At 45.1% G+C, this 17,586-nt stretch overlaps 1 protein-coding gene across 1 annotated transcript; it reads right to left on the reverse strand.

Moving 5' to 3' along the window:
• Positions 1-570: 570 nt before the first annotated feature.
• LOC141265525 (tubulin beta-2B chain) lies at positions 571-17,177 on the reverse strand. Its single transcript, XM_073678699.1, has 4 exons — positions 16,864-17,177; positions 15,594-15,702; positions 15,376-15,486; positions 571-1,897 (listed from the first exon to the last, which is right to left on the reverse strand). Exons 1-4 carry the CDS (start codon positions 16,918-16,920, stop codon positions 837-839), a joined length of 1,338 nt encoding a protein of 445 aa, XP_073534800.1. The 5' UTR covers positions 16,921-17,177; the 3' UTR covers positions 571-836.
• Positions 17,178-17,586: the final 409 nt, after the last annotated feature.

Raw genomic sequence — 17,586 nt, forward strand, 5'->3', positions numbered from 1 at the left:
ATGTTAACTATTCTGTGTGACATAACTCTCTGATTTAATTAAGGGCATCAAAATTAAATTTTTGAAAATTGCGAAATTTTCGCCAAACTTCCGATTTTTTTCACAAATAAACGCAAGACATATATAAGAAATGTTACCACTATCATGAAGTACAATATGTCATGAAAAAACAGTCTCAGAATCAGTGGGATGAGCTAAAGTGTTCCAGAGTTATTTCCCCAAAGTGACAGTGGTCAGAATTGTAAAAATTGGCCTAGTCATTAACGTAAAAAACAGCCTTCGGGGGTAAAGGGGTTAATGGTTGTTAATTTAATATATTAAATGTTATATTTTAATCATAGCTCACCTTTTGCTGGTATATTATTATGAATCTTCTAGAACATATGCAGGTTAGGCATGACATGAGCCTAATGAGTCTCAACCAGGTTCCTTGCACATATGAAGAACTTCATTGCTGGTTCATAATAGGAAACAAGATGTTTTATGTGCAGTTTTCATTTATGTTTTTATCTGGTATTACAAGTTTTATCAAACTATAAGGAAGAAAAAAGAATAAACCAGACAACACAGTGCAGACAAATATTCTTTTATGATTTCCAGTGCAAAACAACATCTAAAAGCAGTCAATCACTTCTACATCCTTCTAGTACAGATCTTCTCATGAATTAGAAGAGCCTAAACAATTTTCAACATTAAGGTAACAAAACACAATGATCTTGACTTCACGGACAATGGAAAAGAAAACACATGCTCGAACACAATTCTGCTGTAGCCTTCATACTAGCTATTGAGAAACTGTGCCTTGTATTTCTAAGAAACAAAAGCCTTTCTCATCATCAAGCTTCATCATCTCCTTCTTCATCTTCAAACTCTCCTTGCTCGTCAGCAGTGGCATCTTGGTATTGTTGGTACTCTGATACCAGGTCATTCATGTTGCTTTCAGCTTCAGTAAATTCCATCTCATCCATTCCTTCACCTGTGTACCAATGCAAGAAGGCTTTTCGGCGGAACATAGCTGTAAACTGCTCTGAGATTCTCCTGAATAGCTCTTGAATGGCAGTGCTGTTGCCAATAAATGTGGCAGACATTTTGAGGCCTCGTGGTGGAATGTCGCACACAGCGGTCTTCACATTATTGGGGATCCATTCTACAAAGTAGCTGCTGTTTTTGTTTTGGACATTGAGCATCTGCTCATCGACTTCCTTCATGGACATTCTTCCTCGGAAGATAGCAGCCACAGTGAGGTAGCGTCCATGACGGGGATCACAAGCCGCCATCATGTTCTTGGAATCAAACATTTGTTGCGTCAGTTCTGGCACAGTCAGGGCACGGTATTGCTGACTGCCACGGCTAGTAAGTGGAGCAAACCCAGGCATAAAAAAGTGCAGTCGTGGAAAAGGCACCATGTTGACAGCTAGTTTTCGTAAATCTGCATTGAGCTGGCCTGGGAAACGAAGGCAGGTTGTTACCCCACTCATGGTTGCAGATACCAAATGATTGAGGTCTCCGTAAGTTGGTGTTGTTAGCTTTAAAGTGCGGAAACAGATGTCATATAGAGCTTCATTGTCTATGCAGTAGGTTTCATCTGTGTTTTCCACCAACTGATGTACAGAAAGAGTGGCATTGTATGGTTCAACCACAGTGTCTGAGACCTTGGGTGATGGCATCACACTAAATGTATTCATGATTCGGTCAGGGTACTCTTCCCTAATCTTGCTGATGAGCAGTGTACCCATACCAGAACCAGTGCCACCACCTAAGGAATGGGTCAACTGAAAACCCTGCAGGCAGTCACAGCTTTCAGATTCTTTTCTCACCACATCTAGAACTGAATCTACCAGCTCTGCTCCTTCCGTATAATGACCTTTGGCCCAGTTGTTTCCAGCACCACTTTGACCTGAAATGGAAATCGATTATATTAACCACATTATTCAATTTAAACAGAGTTGTTTTTTAACAAATTGAGTCCTAACAAGATATGCTATTCAATGTTGTAAGACTTCCTACACACCATTGTAAGAACAATCCAGATCAGAGTTTTCTTTTGGACCCAAAAGCAGGAGTGAATCAGGTCACAGAAAATCCCTTTTGTAAAAGGCTATCCTGCCTTACTTTGATAGAATTTGATCCCACCATTGGCTTAAAATCTTTGAGGCTGATTTACTAAAGCTAAGAATGCAAACTTAGCCTAGACAGTCTTAAAATGCAGAAGATTTAGCAAAATGGCTCATGCTGCTTGTACATCTGCTAAATCATTTGACCGTCTAGTCCAAGGGCCCGTTTTTCACGCTGGTCTTGATGAGGAGATGGGCTTCAGGCAGATGCTCCTGATTCATGAAGAGGTGTACACCCCTTCATGAATCAGCAGTGTCAGCTTAGTGGTGTACACTAGTGATGAGCGAGCATGCTCGCTACCTCTCAGTGCTCGCCCGAGCATCTCACTGCTCGAGATGCTCGGCGCTCGCCGAGTATTTCCGGGTTGCTCGGGCGGGAACTCGGGTCCGCTCCCTGCAAGTTTGGCGCTCTTTAGAGAGCCAATGAACATGCAGGGATTGTCTGCCATGCACTGTAATGCCGAAGCCATGTTGGTTGTGGGCATTACAGTGATTGGCTGGCCGCACAGCATCATCAGGTCTATATCAGACCTGGCGCCGCCATGCTCGTCACAGTCACTCCGGATCAGACAGTGTAGGGAGAGCTGCTGCTGTGTCAGGGAGAGATTTGATCGTGTATTAGGTAGTGTAGGGAGAAAAACCGTACATTACACATATCTATCTTAAACAGTCCTTCTGAGGACTAATCCATCTGCACAGATATCAGGCAGGCAGGGTGTATAGGCAGGCAGTGTATATAGCACAAGAGGCTCCATTCCAATTCTGCCTTCTGCTGCTGTTAGATATTTCTATACAAAGGCCCAGGTCTCAGGGGCCAGGAATACTTTTCTTTGGATCTTAATCCTCATTATTTGCTTAAAAATCAATCCAGAGAACACCGTTTTTCTGCGCCATTTGCTTGTTTTGGGAGAGGTGCTGCAGCGTCAGGGACAGATTTGCTTGTGTATTAGGTAGTGTAGGGAGAAAAACCGTACATTACACATATCCATCTTAACAAACAGTCCTTCTGAGGACTAATCTATCTGCAGAGATATCAGGCAGGCAGGGTGTATAGGCAGGCGGTGTATATAGCAGACTGTAGCGCATATAGCACAAGAGGCTCCATTCCAATTCTGCCTTCTGCTGCTGTTAAGATATTTCTATACAAAGGCCCAGGTCTCAGGGGCCAGGAATACTTTTCTTTGGATCTTAATCCTCATTATTTGCTTAAAAAGCAATCTAGAGAACACCATTTTTTCTGCGCCATTTGCTTGTTGGCACTGCAGAATACAGCAAGGTCCTTTCCATATTAGAGCGCTAGAAATCCAGCTATTTAAAACTGTGTTTTCTCCATCAAACGGATCACATATACGTTGTCAGAAAATACTGCCATTTCTGGCCTCCATTAAAAAAATTCCTTAAGGCTGTGTGCCCACGATGCGTTTTTTAAGCATTTCTGCAGCGGCAAAAACGCTGCAGAAACGCTTAAAAAACGCATGGTAGAAGGCCTGCCATGTTCCCCAATGATAATCCACATGTGCTGTGCACATGCTGCGGAAATTTCCGCTGCGGATTATCATTGCGGAAAAAAACGCAGCACTACCAATTATTTTGCGGAAGCGCTGCGTTTTCGCCGCCATTGACTTGCATTGGAACGCATGGATTACGCATCACTGCATATGTAGATGCGCATTCCATGCGTTTCAATGTGCGGATGGTATCCGGGTGTGGAGGACAGGAGACTACTCCGGACCCGCGTACCATAGAACCTGTGAAAAAAGAATAAAATAAATAAATGTTATATTTACCTTCTGACGGCCCCCATTGCACTCGTCCTCCCATTCCGGCAGATCGCGGTGGACTGAAGGACCTGCGCTGATGTCATAGTCATGTGACGGCAGGTCCTTCAGTGTACCGCGATCTGCCGGCAGCCAGGACGGAGCAAAGCAAGACTCTGGGGGCCATCGGAAGGTAAGTATAGATTTTTTTTTTTTTAACCATTCTTTGGGGGTCACACTATATAAATCCATGCCGTTTGCATGGATTTATATAGTGTGACCAAGTTGACAAGCACTTTCCAAGTGATGCTAAAATCGCTTGGAAAGCGCTTGTCAACCCGCATGCGGAAAGGCTTGTAAAGAAAGCTTCACATCCGCATGTCCCTGGCTGGAAAAACGCATGTACAATCCGAATGCGTTTTTTCTGCCAGGGAGATGCAGAAACGCTCAGGAAAAATCCGGAGCATTTCTGCATCGTGGGCACATAGCCTTAGTGTGTCATTGAAGCAATTCACACCAGTTTGCTGTTCAAACTAGTTACTACAGGCCAGGTATTTAAAACTGTGTTTTCTCCGTCAAACGGATCACATATACGTTGTCAGAAAGTACTGCCATTTCTGGCCTCCATTAAAAATTTCCTTTAGTGTGTCATTGAAGCAATTCACCGCAGTTTGCCGTTCAAACTACTTATCTACAGTTTTCTCTATCCCATGGATCACATATAAGTTTGCTCCAAACTCAGTCATTTGTAGTGAGCGTGGAAGATACTGTCCTCCATTTAAAATGGGCAAGGCACGTGGCAAGGGACGGTGAACTGGACGTGATGGTAATGGTGCATGCAGAGGCCGAGGACAAGGCCGTGGGCAAGCCGAAATTTTGCCACAACAAACACCCACATCTTCTCGCCTGACCTTCCTGTCCCAATTTCTAGGGGACCGCAGCACACCACTATGGAACCCAGAGCAGTGTCAAAAGGTTGTTGGTTGGATAGCGGATAATGCTTCCAGTCACTTAGCCACCACCACCACCCCGTCTTCCACACGGTCAAGTCTCAGTAGCCTTGAGTCTGGACCGCATATTCCTCACCCTGATCCTCCTTCCTCCCACCATGCAGAGTACCCAGAGACAACTGATCCCACACTTGGACTCTGAAGAGCTGTTCACTTTTCCATTTATAGATTCGGGCCTCTCGTTCGGTCCACTTGAAGCGGGGCAAGAGGAGATCGCATGTAGCGATGCCCAAATATTTGAGCAGCCACGGTCACACGAAGGCGACGGTGGAAAAGTATCACAAGAAGTGGACGATGATGAGACACAATTGCCAGAAAGTCAGGAGGAGGACCAGGGTGCGGAAGTGGAAGACGAAGTGGTGGATGATATAGTAACTGACCCAACCTGGCAGGAGGACATGCAGAGCGAGGACATGCAGAGCGAGGACAGCAGCACACAGGGGGAGGGAGGCAGAGCACCCCAACAGGCAGGAAGAAGCAGTGTGGTGGCTGCAGACAGAAGGCAGGCAACCGTTCCCCGTAACACCAACACGAAGGAAGTTGCCAGTACAACTGTTAGGTCTTCCCGAGTCTGGTTGTTTTTTAAAGACTCTGCCGATAACCCCAAAAAGGCCATTTGCACCACCTGCCAGGCCAGCATCAGCAGGGGTGGCAAAACGACCAGCCTGACCACCACCAGCATGTACATGCACATGGCAGCAAAGCACCCGACTTTGTGGGCCAAACCCCATGGTCCAGGAACAGTGTCTGCGGGTGGCAGTTACCGGTAAAGTACACCTAACCACGGATACGTGGACAAGTGCTTGTGGGCAGGGACGGTACATCTCGCTGACAGCACACTGGGTTAACATAGTGGAAGCCGGGACCCAGTCGGACCTTGGGACGGAACACGTCCTCCCGACGGCAAGGATTGCGGGCCCTAGTTCAATCAGGGTTGCCCCCACGGTCTACAGCTCCTGCACCTCTTCAGCCTCCATCTCCGAAATGACCACATCAGTCACAAGCTGGAAGCACTGCAGCACTGCCTCGGCCAAGCGACAACAGGCTGTGCTGAAGCTAATATGCTTAGGTGACAAACCGCACAATGCTGAAGAGTTGTGGACAGCTCTGAAAGAGCAGGCAGATCTGTGGCTCACACCACTGAACCTACAGCCAGGCATGGTCGTGTGTAACAATGGCCGGAACCTGGTGGCGGCTCTGAGGCGAGGCGAGCTCACACACGTACCATGCCTGGACCATGTGCTTAACCTTGTGGTTCAGCGGTTTCTCAAATCCTACTCGGAGCTGCTTGTTAAAGTACGCCGCCTGTGTGCCCATTTTAGAAAGTCAGCTACAGCTTCCGCCGCCCTTGCAGTGTTTCAGCAGCGTTTGCAGCTTCCGGCTCACAGACTGGTGTTGGGAAGGATTTGTGAGCAGAAGAGGGCAGTTGTTGAGTACCAGCATCAACAAGGCCGTCGGTATTCAGTTCAGACTCCACACATAAGACCTCAGGAGTGGACATGGATGTCAGACATATGTACCATCCTCCAAAACTTTCAGGACTCCACCAAGATGGTGAGCAGCGATGACGCCATAATTAGCGTCACCATCCCGCTTCTCTGTCTTCTGAAACGCTCTCTGCTCACAATCAAAGAGGATGCATTGCAGATGGAGCGAAGAGGAAGAAGGAGAAGGAGAGGGAGGAGGAGAAGGGAGGAGGAGGAAGACCATCCTCTTGGTGAGGACACGGAAGTCTTGCCTGTTAGTAGTCTGGCACGCATGGCTGAGTTTATGTTACGCTGCCTTTCCCATGACCCGCTCGTTCTCAAAATTTTGGGTGACAGTTATTACTGGTTGGAGACACTTCTAGACCCACGATACAAGAACTTTATATCTCTTATTCCTGAGGCGGATAGGTCTACAAAAATGGGGCAGTACCAGAAGGCCCTTGTTGCGGAACTATTAAAAAAATTCACATCTGAAAACACTGGCGGCAGAGGGCACACTTGGTTGGACAACCAAGGAGTACAGGCGAGAGAGACACAACTTCAATCCAGCAGAGGCAGGGGAACACTGTCAAAGTTCTGGGAGAGTTTTCTCAGACCCTCCCATCACACAGGCCCTGAGGCGCGGGGTACTCTCACAAGGAGTGCAAAGTTTGGGAAGATGCTGAGGGAGTACCTTGCCGACCGTACCAACGTCCTCCGTGATTCCTCTGTGCCTTATAATTATTGGGTATCCAAGTTGGATACGTGGAATGAACTGGCTCTCTATGCCTTGGAGGTCCTGGCCTGCCCTGCCGCCAGCGTTTTATCAGAGCGGGTTTTTAGTGCTGCTGGTGGAATTATAACTGATAAGCGCATCCGCCTGTCAACTGAAAATGCTGACAGGCTGACTCTTATAAAAATGAACAAGGGCTAGATTGGGCCAGACTTCTCAACACCGAATGATAGCAGCATAACAAACTCAAATCCAGTGTCTTTTCTTGGGAGGTGTATTCCCATGCACCTTTTCACACCCACACATGGGTATACACTTCCTGATTTTGTCTATTTGCTCTTGTCCTCCTCCACCACCATATCACCAGGGTGACAGTGGTCCGTGATGCAACACCCACATATTTTTTTTAAAGGGTGTTTATGATGCCCGTGAAATTTTTTTTTTTTATACAGTATGTTCATGTATACCCCCCAGGGGTAAATGTTTGTCAGCCCATACACTTAGTACATGGGCATTACAAGTATAGGAGGCCCGCTCCTTTCTAATGGGAACATTTTTTTATGAGGCCCTCCTCCACGTCTCTTCCAAGGGGCATTGAAGTGCCTCAAAACTTTTGTCAGCCCTTGCATTCACTGCATAGGCCAACACTATGGGAGACTCTCTCCTTTCTAATGGGAATTTGTCCTTACTGTGGCCCTGTTCTATGTGTCTTTAAATTCTTAGAGGGGTTTTTCCCAAATTTTGGCAGCCCTTGCAGTCACAGCATGGGCATTACCACTTATAGGAGACCTGATCCTTTATAATGGGAACATTTTTTTTACTGAGAGGCTCCTCTATGTCTTTTCAAAGGGGTATTGGGTTGCGTCCAAATTTTTGGCGGCCCTTGCAGTCACTGGATACGCAATAACAGCACAGGAGACCCACTTGTTAATAATGGGAACAACAAAGCATAGCTGGCTGATGGCTCTCTAACAATAGCTAGGGCCGACTGCTGGCCTTTTAAGAATAGTAAGGGCCGTCTGATGTCCCTGTAAAAATAGGCTTTATGACTTTCAGAGTCCCTCCATCATAAATAAAAAAGGATGTGTCACACACGACATTGCCAGATAAGGTTCTAAAATGTTAAAATGACATTTCCCGGTGAATGCATTTGTCTTAAAAAATAACGTAAAAAAAAAAAAAAAAAAAATCAATAGCATCTTTCTTTAGTATAAAAAAAGAGTCACCAATTTAACCTCAATGTAATCACATTGATGTGATCATTTCGGAGATGGAAGAGGAGATGCATGAGCTGAACAGTCACAAGCTGACAGCACTGCAGAACTGCCTTGGCCAAGCGGCAACAGGCTGTGCTGAAGATAACATGCTTAATGCTTAATTGACAAACCGCCCAGCGCTGCAGAGTTGTTGAAAGCTGTAACACAGCAGCCTGATCTGTGGCTCTCACCGCTGAACATACAGCCAGTCGTGTGTGACAATGGGCGGAACCTGGTGATGGAGAAATGACAGCCGGGGTAGATACGGTTTGCCTCTATGCCAGTCCTTTCACCGAGCTAAAGAATATGGCTGTGGTGAAATTCAACTCCCACTGAGAAGCTGTTTCAGATTGAAAAACATTGTGCCCACCAGAGGACTTCATTCTGAGGGCTAACCTTTCTCACCCGCTCAAGAGCCCCATAGCAGCTGCAAAGTTAGCGCTATCATGAACTCTCCTGAGGTAGAAGCCAAGGCACACCAGAGGATTCTCTGGTGGGACTGTCCAACCCTGCTGAGAAGCAGTCCTGACTAAAAAAAGTGTATGGGAAGGTTCCCGGACACTCTATGGCTGCTTTTTTACCGAGGAGGAAACACACGCAAACACGGGGAGAACATACAAAGTCTTTGCAGATGTTGTCCTTGCTGGGATTTGAACCCAGGATCCCAGCGCTGCAAGGCTTCAGTGCTAACCACTGATCCAATGTGCTGCCGTTCACCCTCTAATATCTAACAGGCTGGAGAAATTTGCACCTACTGCCACTCTATCTTCAGCTCCTTTGTGAGAAAATGTATTTGGGCAGACACTCAGTCTACCAAATAAAATGCCTGAGAAGGAAATTGGGGATGGCTTCGCTACTGGTACTGCGGGCAGTGCTAATACCATGGCGTCGTACCATAGTTTGCTGGAAATATTCCAGGCTGGTAGGAGGCAAGCAAATTCCAACAGAAAACTACCAGCAGTAATGTTCAGGCCACATTTCAAGTGCAAGCAGCTTTAGAGGACTTCCTGAGAGAAATGACACGCAGGGTAGATACGGTTTCCCTCTATGCCAGTCCTTTCACGGAGCTAAATACAACTCTCAGCCAAAAAAGTTGTGGACTGGCTACGTACCGTCCCTGGCCACGTGTTTGTGGTTAGGCGGTCCTTCCCAGTAAGTGCACTGGGGAGGGCACGGGTAATGTTGTGGGACCCGTGCTTGTGGAAGGCGGAGGCGATACCGGTAAATATAGTGGCGGCTAGGGACCGAGTATGGACACTCGGCCACCGCCGGCATGAGGTTGTGAAAAGCTTCCGCCTCCACGACCCTAAAAGGCCACATTTCAAGTGCAAGCAGCTGTCAAAAATTTGGCAGTATAGTATTGCTGCCTGTGGGTGGGTGGCTGCCTGCATACTTGCGCTCGCATTCCAAGGAATGGGGTAGGGACAACTGAACGCTGCACTGGGACAAGGACGTGGACGGTGATTGTTGCAAGTCTGCAACGACAGGTGCATGGCGGGAGGCATCTTCGCATGCGCCAAGGATCACTTATGATGGGCACACTTTTAGGCAGTGACCTGGGAGTCAGAGATGCTTCCAGAGGTCTTCCCCATGCTGTTCCCATGTCTTTTCAGCACTGTATGCATGTGTCTGATGATGTGTCACACACCACATGGCCAGATAAGGTTGTAAAATGTTAAAATGACATTTCCTGGTGAATGCATTTGTCTTGGTTGAAAGCAATTCAAAAGTGCAAAAACGCATCAAAAATGCTACGTGTGAACATAGCCCAACTTGTGGAGGAGTATTTTTGTTTTTGGTTATTTATTTTGCCTTATATACAAGTCATTACCCTGGAAAGGATGTTCCTTAACATATGTCCCAGGAAAATCCATTTTGGTTTCGTTTTTGTATGTTTTATTGTGAGTCCGTAAAAGTGGTGTAATACTCTGACCACGTTGCTGACAGCAGTGATCTGGGAGTCAGAGATGCTTCCAGGGGTACACCTCTGTGTACGCTTTGCCCGAAGTCCTACTCCAGTCCCTGCTGGATCAAGATTTGTGGTGTAGAGAACACTGATGCTTGCCACACACCCCCTTTGTCAGAGCTGGACAAAAATGTTGTGCCAAAAGTCGGAAAATGTTAGAGCAAAAGTTCTGCAACTTTTCAAAACTTTTTACACAGAATACAGGTATAAAAGCTTTGATGAATCTGACCCTAAGTGTATATCATCTATGACCTGACTAACTTTGTGCCCCTATTTGTGAAGTAGTTTTAGTCACCGCTCAGTACATAGTGAGTGGCGGCTGTAACCACTGACTGACGGACTGACAGCCAGCTCTGTAATGATGAGCTGGATGTCAGTCAGTGCCAGGCTGTGGTTACAACCACCATTCACTATGTACTGAGCAGCGACTGAAAGCCCAAGGCTGCTGGGTGAAGTTCATTTCCTACCGGCATCCGGGCTTCAAGTGCAGCAGCTGCGCGGCTTTAAAATGCTATCAACCTGCAGATTGACCCCACATCTGCAAGTTAATAGTTTTTTTTTTTTTTGTTAAAGACAGGTACTCTATAAGGATGCATAGCCATAACTTTTTTTCATTTCCTGCTGACAGATACAGTGCCATGTACAAGTTTGGAAGAACCCATGGCTGCTGTTTTTTGGCACAAGGTTAGAGGAGTCTGGGTTTTTATAAAGCTGAGAAATTTGCATCACCTGATCTTTCCTAACAATGATCATGAACAAGCCATAACCCTAACAGGCTAATTAAGTTCTGAAAGCTTGGTCAAAGTTATCTGAGCACACAAATATCCAAGGGTGCCCAAACTTTTGCACTTGCCCATTTTCCTTTTTGTAATTTTTAAAATGTAAACATTTTTTGCCTAAAATACAAAGGAAAGGTGCCATCTTTAACTTTAGGCCTTTAGAGATCATTTCATCTTCAGCTTGCTTAACTGTTCACAGTAACAGTAATTTTGACCAGGGGTGTCCAAACTTTTACATGCCACTGTATATGAGGGCTTGTTTTTTTGATTTCTTTTCCTTTACATCGTTTTGATCAGATTTTACAGACAGTGATAGAAAATGTTTTCTTTGTTTCCCCCCCATTTATTCATTTTTAACTGGGGAAAAATGGGGGAGCAATTTAAAAATAATTCAAAGACTTTTTTTTTTTTTTAACCTTTCACTTTTTCACTTTAGGTGACTTAAATTTGATCAGCTAATACTAACAGCAATAACTATAGTATTTCTGTATACAGTAAAAATACAGTAAGTGTCTACTAGGACACCCAGCTTGTTCCTGGAAGTCAGAGGAAAATTAACATGACAAGCACGGGGGCCGACGGGCTCCTGGACATACATCCAGGCCAGATTGCCGCACTTAAATGCCGCCGCCAGTAATTGACTGCGGCATTTAAGAGGCTAACAGCAGGGATCATCGGTACCGCCGATCGCTGCTGATAAAAGTCATTGCCAGCTGTATAATATATTTATATTACGTCATGGAGTGATAAGGGATTGAAAAGGGCTAAAGGCTTAATAACATGGCATTGAGGGCTGTAAATAAACTATTATGTATACTTTATTGAGAGAGGATGTAGACTCTGTGGAGGCGATTCATGAATTGTACCATTATTTGCTTTCTTCAAGGCCTTAACCTGGTCTGGAATGGAATAAATGAGTCCTGCTATCTTGATCTGTGGAATGATGGCCTTCTCAGCACATAAAACGTAAAAGACTGATCATGGGAAGCAGATTTTTGAACGTAGTTTCTCTGGATGATCAAACATAACACATATGTTCTATAAGATTTAATGTCTCGTGACTGAGTGGTCCATGGAAGCTTCCAGTTGCCCTTTTCTGCTCGACAATCTTGGGTCTCTTTAGCAGATTGGCAAGGAGCTCCAACTTCCATTAACAGAGGGGATGTTTTGCTCAGCAGCCCACATAGGAATATTGTGTAGTCTTCCAATATTGGTAATTTGTGCTACTGAACAAAACATCCACTTTGTTCATGGAAGGTGGATCCGTGCCACAGTGTTAAAGAGACCCAAGATTAGTATACAAAAAAGGTATCTGGAAATGTCAATGCAGAAAATGGATACTCGAACAAACAAAGCTCTTTTATGTGTGATAAATACAAAGTCCAAGATACTGGTTAAAAGATCAGAAATAGCATGGCTAAAACATTGTGCAGAGCAACCACATCTACTGGTTTCAAGTGCATTGTACCCTTAGTTATGGAGGAAATGCACCCATAACCTAATTTAAATACAGGTGCATCTCACTAAATTAGAATATCATCAAAAATGTAATTTATTTCATTTCTTCAATGCAAAAAGTGAAACTCATTATATAGATTCATTACAGACAGAGTGATCTATGTCAAGTGTTTATTTCTGTTAATGTTGATGATTATGGCTTACAGCCAATGAAAACACAAGTCATTATCTCAGTAAATTAGAATACTTGATAACAACAGCTTGAAAAATGTTTTTAAAATCTGAAATGTATGTTCAGGAAATGCACTCAATACTTGGTCGGCTCCTTTTGCATCAATTACTGCATCAATGCGGCGTGGCATGGAGGCGATCAGCTTGTGGCACTGCTGAGGGGTTATGGAAGCCCAGGTTGCTTTGATAGCAGCCTTCAGCTCGTCTGCATTGTTGGGTCTGGTGTTTCTCATCTTCCTCTTGACAATATCCCATAGATTCTCTATGGGGTTAAGGTCAGCTGAGTTTGCTGGCAGATCAGGCACAGTGATACTGTTGTTTCTAAACCAAGTATTGGTACTTTTGGCAGTGTGGACAGGTGCCAAGTCCTGCTGGAGAATGACATTTCCATCTCCAAAACGCTTGTCGGCAGAGGGAAGCATGAAGTGCTCTAAAATTTCCTGGTAGATGGCTGCGCTGACTTTGGTCTTGATAAAACAGAGTGGACCTACACCAGCAGATGACATGGCTCCCCAAACCATCACGGACTGTGGAAACTTCACACTAGACCTCAAGCAGCTTGGATTGTGTGCCTCTCCAATCTTCCTCCAGACTCTGGGACCTTGATTTCCAAATGAAAATTGGAACTCTGGGACCTTGTGGAGTGTGTCAATGACTGCCTTCTGGACATCGGTCAAGTCAGCAGTCTTCCCCATGATTGTGGAGCCTACTGAAACAGACTAAGGGACCTTTTTAAACACATGGGAAGCCTTTGTAGGTGTTTTTTTGCTAATTATTTTAATTTACTGAGATAATGACTTTTGTGTTTTCATTGGCTGTAAGCCATAATCATCAACATTAACAGAAATAAACGCTTGAAATAGATCACTCTGTTTGTAATAACTCTTTATAATATAGGAGTTTCACTTTTTGTATTGAAGAACTGAAATAAATTAACTTTTTGATGATATTTTAATTTTGTGAGATGCACCTGTAATAGGTGCAGAAATTCTGCAACATCAAAAACTCATTATGGGAACATAGTCTTAATGCCTCAACACAAATATTATAGTAACTGTCTGGGCTATGCTCAGTGGCGTAACTTGAAGGCGGTGGGCCACAATGCACAATCTCCAATAGGGCCCCCAACTATCACAGGTGTTTAACATTAATAGTCTCTTAAAATGTCTGAAGGGACCCTTCAGGCCCCCTGGGTTCCAGGTTCCGGGTGAGATTGCAACCCCTGCACCTACTATAGTTACGCCCCTTGTTATGCTTGATCGTGCAGTGAGATCACATTCTAAAAGCTGCTTCCTGAGCATTTGAGTGCTGTGAGGGCCAATAATCTACAGGTTGAGATAGCAGTACTCGCCGATTCCATTTCAGACAAGGTTAAGGCTTGAAAGAAAGCAGGTAGAGGTACAATCAAGTTTTGGCATTTGTATGAAGTGGATAATGTGTAATAAAAGATAATGTGGCACATTTAGAAATCCTAATTCTTAGACTAGACAGTCGAGAAATCTTGTGCATCTCTGGACTGTCTTTTCGAGGTTTACACCTCCTATTAGTTAACTGACTTTGGGTCAGATATTTCCACTGCTGACATTCTTTGGCTCACAGGTCACTTGTTAAGCCATGCCCATTTTGTTTAAGTTACACCCCCTTGGTGTACAAAGAGTAGAAAGACTGTTTTTGCATTTTTTTTATTGCAGTGAGACTGATAAATTCCTTCATTCTCTGAAAATCCGGGTGTTCATATGGGTTGTCTCTGCACTGGAGCCATGGGTGGCAGAAACGCTTTGTATGAAATTACTTAACTGAAGTGCCCAAAATTTCCACTAGCAAATCGCTGAGCAAAGGTAAAACATGCAAATTGTCTCTTCAGAACTCTAGTGCCACCTATAGGTAGTAGCAATCCCAAAAGTCAATATCGACTCTCTAACAAGCCTTGTCACATGACTTAGGATGAAAGCCAGAATCTCAATTTGCAAAGGTAAAACATGTCACAGTATAAATTCCATTGGGTTTACTGTGGATCTGGTGAGATGATTGTGCAGGTGACTAGATAGTTATTAGTCTACCTGTGATCAGTATATTGTTATGAGGTGGACTGGGCCTGTACAGCAGCGCTGTCACTCATGGTGTCACCCTCTAATGGAAACAGCGGATGATTTTACCAATTCAGACTACAGTTCTGCTGATGTTCATTTCTGTAACTTTAAATATTCCTCAACCACCTTTATAAGAAATAACCAAAATATCATTGATGAATATAAATGCCCAGAACACTGGGTCTGACGTAAAATAATGAAGTGTAAAGAAGTACAATAAGATTATGGAGCTATAATGATATATTCATCAATGAACAGAACAGTAATGTCGTCATAGATCACTGCAAAAATCTTGGATTGTCACTAGTCAATCCTAAAGTAGAAAAGGAGTCCGTTCCCTAAGTAAATTTAGGATTTTAATTTATTTTTTTCTTCATTAATCTCATCTGAATTACTGTAATTTGTGCAAAATAATCAGAATTTTTAACCCTAACACATTTGTACCTTGGTTCTTATACAAGGGTATCTCCCACTATTCCTAGTAAGGCATCAACTATGGGAACAGAAATACTAACCAAATACAAAGTTGTCGGGTCTAAAAATCTGCCCAAATGGTCCTGATCGCACGGAGTCCATTGTGCCGGGTTCCAAATCCACCAAGATGGCGCGGGGTACATACTTATTTCCTGTTGATAGAATAGAAATTATTTTTAACTTGATTGATAAAAAGCCATACAGTGATGAGCATCTAATCCCTCTATTGAGACCTCCGCTGTCAGTACCGATTGCTTACCAGAAGCTTCATTATAGTAGACATTGATTCTCTCCAGCTGCAGGTCACTGTCTCCATGGTAACTGCCGGTGGGATCAATGCCGTGCTCATCACTAATGACCTCCCAAAACTGGAGGAAAAAAGGGAAATCAGCATTTTTAATATTTGCTTTTATATCAAGACACCAGTAGATAAGATTGTGTGATCGATGGCGTGAAGGGAAATAAAGAATGTGGAAAGCAGCCGTCTAAATCCAACCACCCGAATAAAGAAGAAAAGGAGCAGTTACAGATTAATTCATTTCTTCTTATTCTTTATTGCTTAAATATTGGATGCCACTTAGGAGAGGATTGTGATCTGGATACTTTCCTGTATAATCAGAGCCGCATGATGAACCAGCAGCAGAGCGACTCCACACCACACCCAGTGCAATAGTCTGCAGAATGCGGATACTGTCTGCAGAGCTGGAGCGCACAGCACAGGGAAGGAACGGATCACAAATTCTGATTGTGATGCCAAGCAGGTCCTTATGCCAGAGGGCAATGTACACACAAACATGTCTATATGAAGAACAATGGTTCTGGATGTGGCCAGACGATGATATCCCCTGTAATGGGGTCTCCTCTGTAGTACTGCACATTAGGGATTACCAGGTCTATCAGGGAGGCTTGTGCAGCAGATCATTCCCCCACATGGTAAACCTCAAATTCTCAGCGACGATGGCTACGATCAGACATCTCATCTCACGATCAGACAGGTCATCTTCCCAGTGACTATGGCTACGATCAGACAGGTCATCTTCCCAGTGACTATGGCTACGATCAGACAGGTCATCTTCCCAGTGACTATGGCTACAATCAGACAGGTCATCTTCCCAGTGACTATGGCTACAATCAGACAGGTCATCTTCCCAGTGACTATGGCTACGATCAGACAGGTCATCTCACGGTTTTTATTGGTATATAATTTGATATACATCTGTATGTCATGCTGCTGCGGGTGCCACTATCGCTACACATAAGGATACAATGAAGCTGGCACGTTGTGTTGCCAGGACAACCTCTGAGCACGCTCAGTTCAGTGCCTAGCACAAAGCCCTAGCACACCTCCCCCCACAACTAGTGATGGAGGTGCCTGAGGACCCCACCCAGTGCCTGCTCATTGAGGACCACCGTACACATCACTGCCACTGACAGACACGCTAAGGTCCACATAGAAAAGCCCACCCAGTCATCGTCTATTAACCCCTTCCATAGTATCTGCACACACCTGCCACTGCCATCCACCTCACCTTAGCGCCGATCTGGTTGCCGCACTGGCCAGCCTGAAGGTGCACGATCTCACGCATGGTTGCTGCTGTGTGTGGGAAAGCCTGTGCTCTGTGATGGGGTCAGCCCGTGCTCTGTGATGGGGTCAGCCCGTGCTCTGTGATGGGGTCAGCCCGTGCTCTGTGATGGGGTCAGCCCGTGCTCTGTGATGGGGTCAGCCCGTGCTCTGTGATGGGGTCAGCCCGTGCTCTCTCCTCCCGTCCTGCCGGCTGGTGTCTGGGCTGGCGAGGCTGCTCCTCCGCACTGGTAGATATATATACGGGGCAGGGAGGAGGCTGGACCCTCCCCTCCTCCACTCTCCTGAGGACACCCGGCTCTCCCATTCACTTGCACTGTCTCTGGGCTGGATGATGTAATGGGGATGGGCAGAAGGAGGGCTTACAAGGAAAGATGGAGCCAATAACAGGACGTGGTTGGGCTGGTAAGGGGTTCTGCATTGTCTCCCCATCAAAAAAAGAAAAAGGGGGTGTCTGGAGGGCTTCTGTGCTGGGACTGACGGGTAGTATCACATTGTCCTGCATGGCTGGTCTCACAGGTTCAGACATGAGTTATATCAATATATAAGCTAGTCTGTAATCCCTCAGCCCATCCCCCACTATTCCCACCCTTCTCTCATAATGAACTGAGGGGGGAGGCTGTAGCTATCACTGACACAGAGCAATGTGCCAGCAGCTCTCTGGGGTGGT

Source organism: Phyllobates terribilis, unplaced genomic scaffold, assembly GCF_046119375.1.
Source record: "Phyllobates terribilis strain yellow unplaced genomic scaffold, ASM4611937v1 Scaffold_4__5_contigs__length_816908805, whole genome shotgun sequence".
NCBI classification, from domain to species: domain Eukaryota; kingdom Metazoa; phylum Chordata; class Amphibia; order Anura; family Dendrobatidae; genus Phyllobates; species Phyllobates terribilis.

Excerpts from the sequence above, each read along its gene's own strand:
- LOC141265525 (XM_073678699.1), bottom strand. The coding sequence starts at position 16,920 with ATGCGTGAGATCGTGCACCTTCAGGCTGGCCAGTGCGGCAACCAGATC. Across the intron at positions 15,703-16,863 it reads GCAACCAGATCGGCGCTAAG|TTTTGGGAGGTCATTAGTGA; the intron begins GTGAGGTGGATG and ends TTTTTCCTCCAG. Across the intron at positions 15,487-15,593 it reads CTACTATAATGAAGCTTCTG|GAAATAAGTATGTACCCCGC; the intron begins GTAAGCAATCGG and ends TTCTATCAACAG.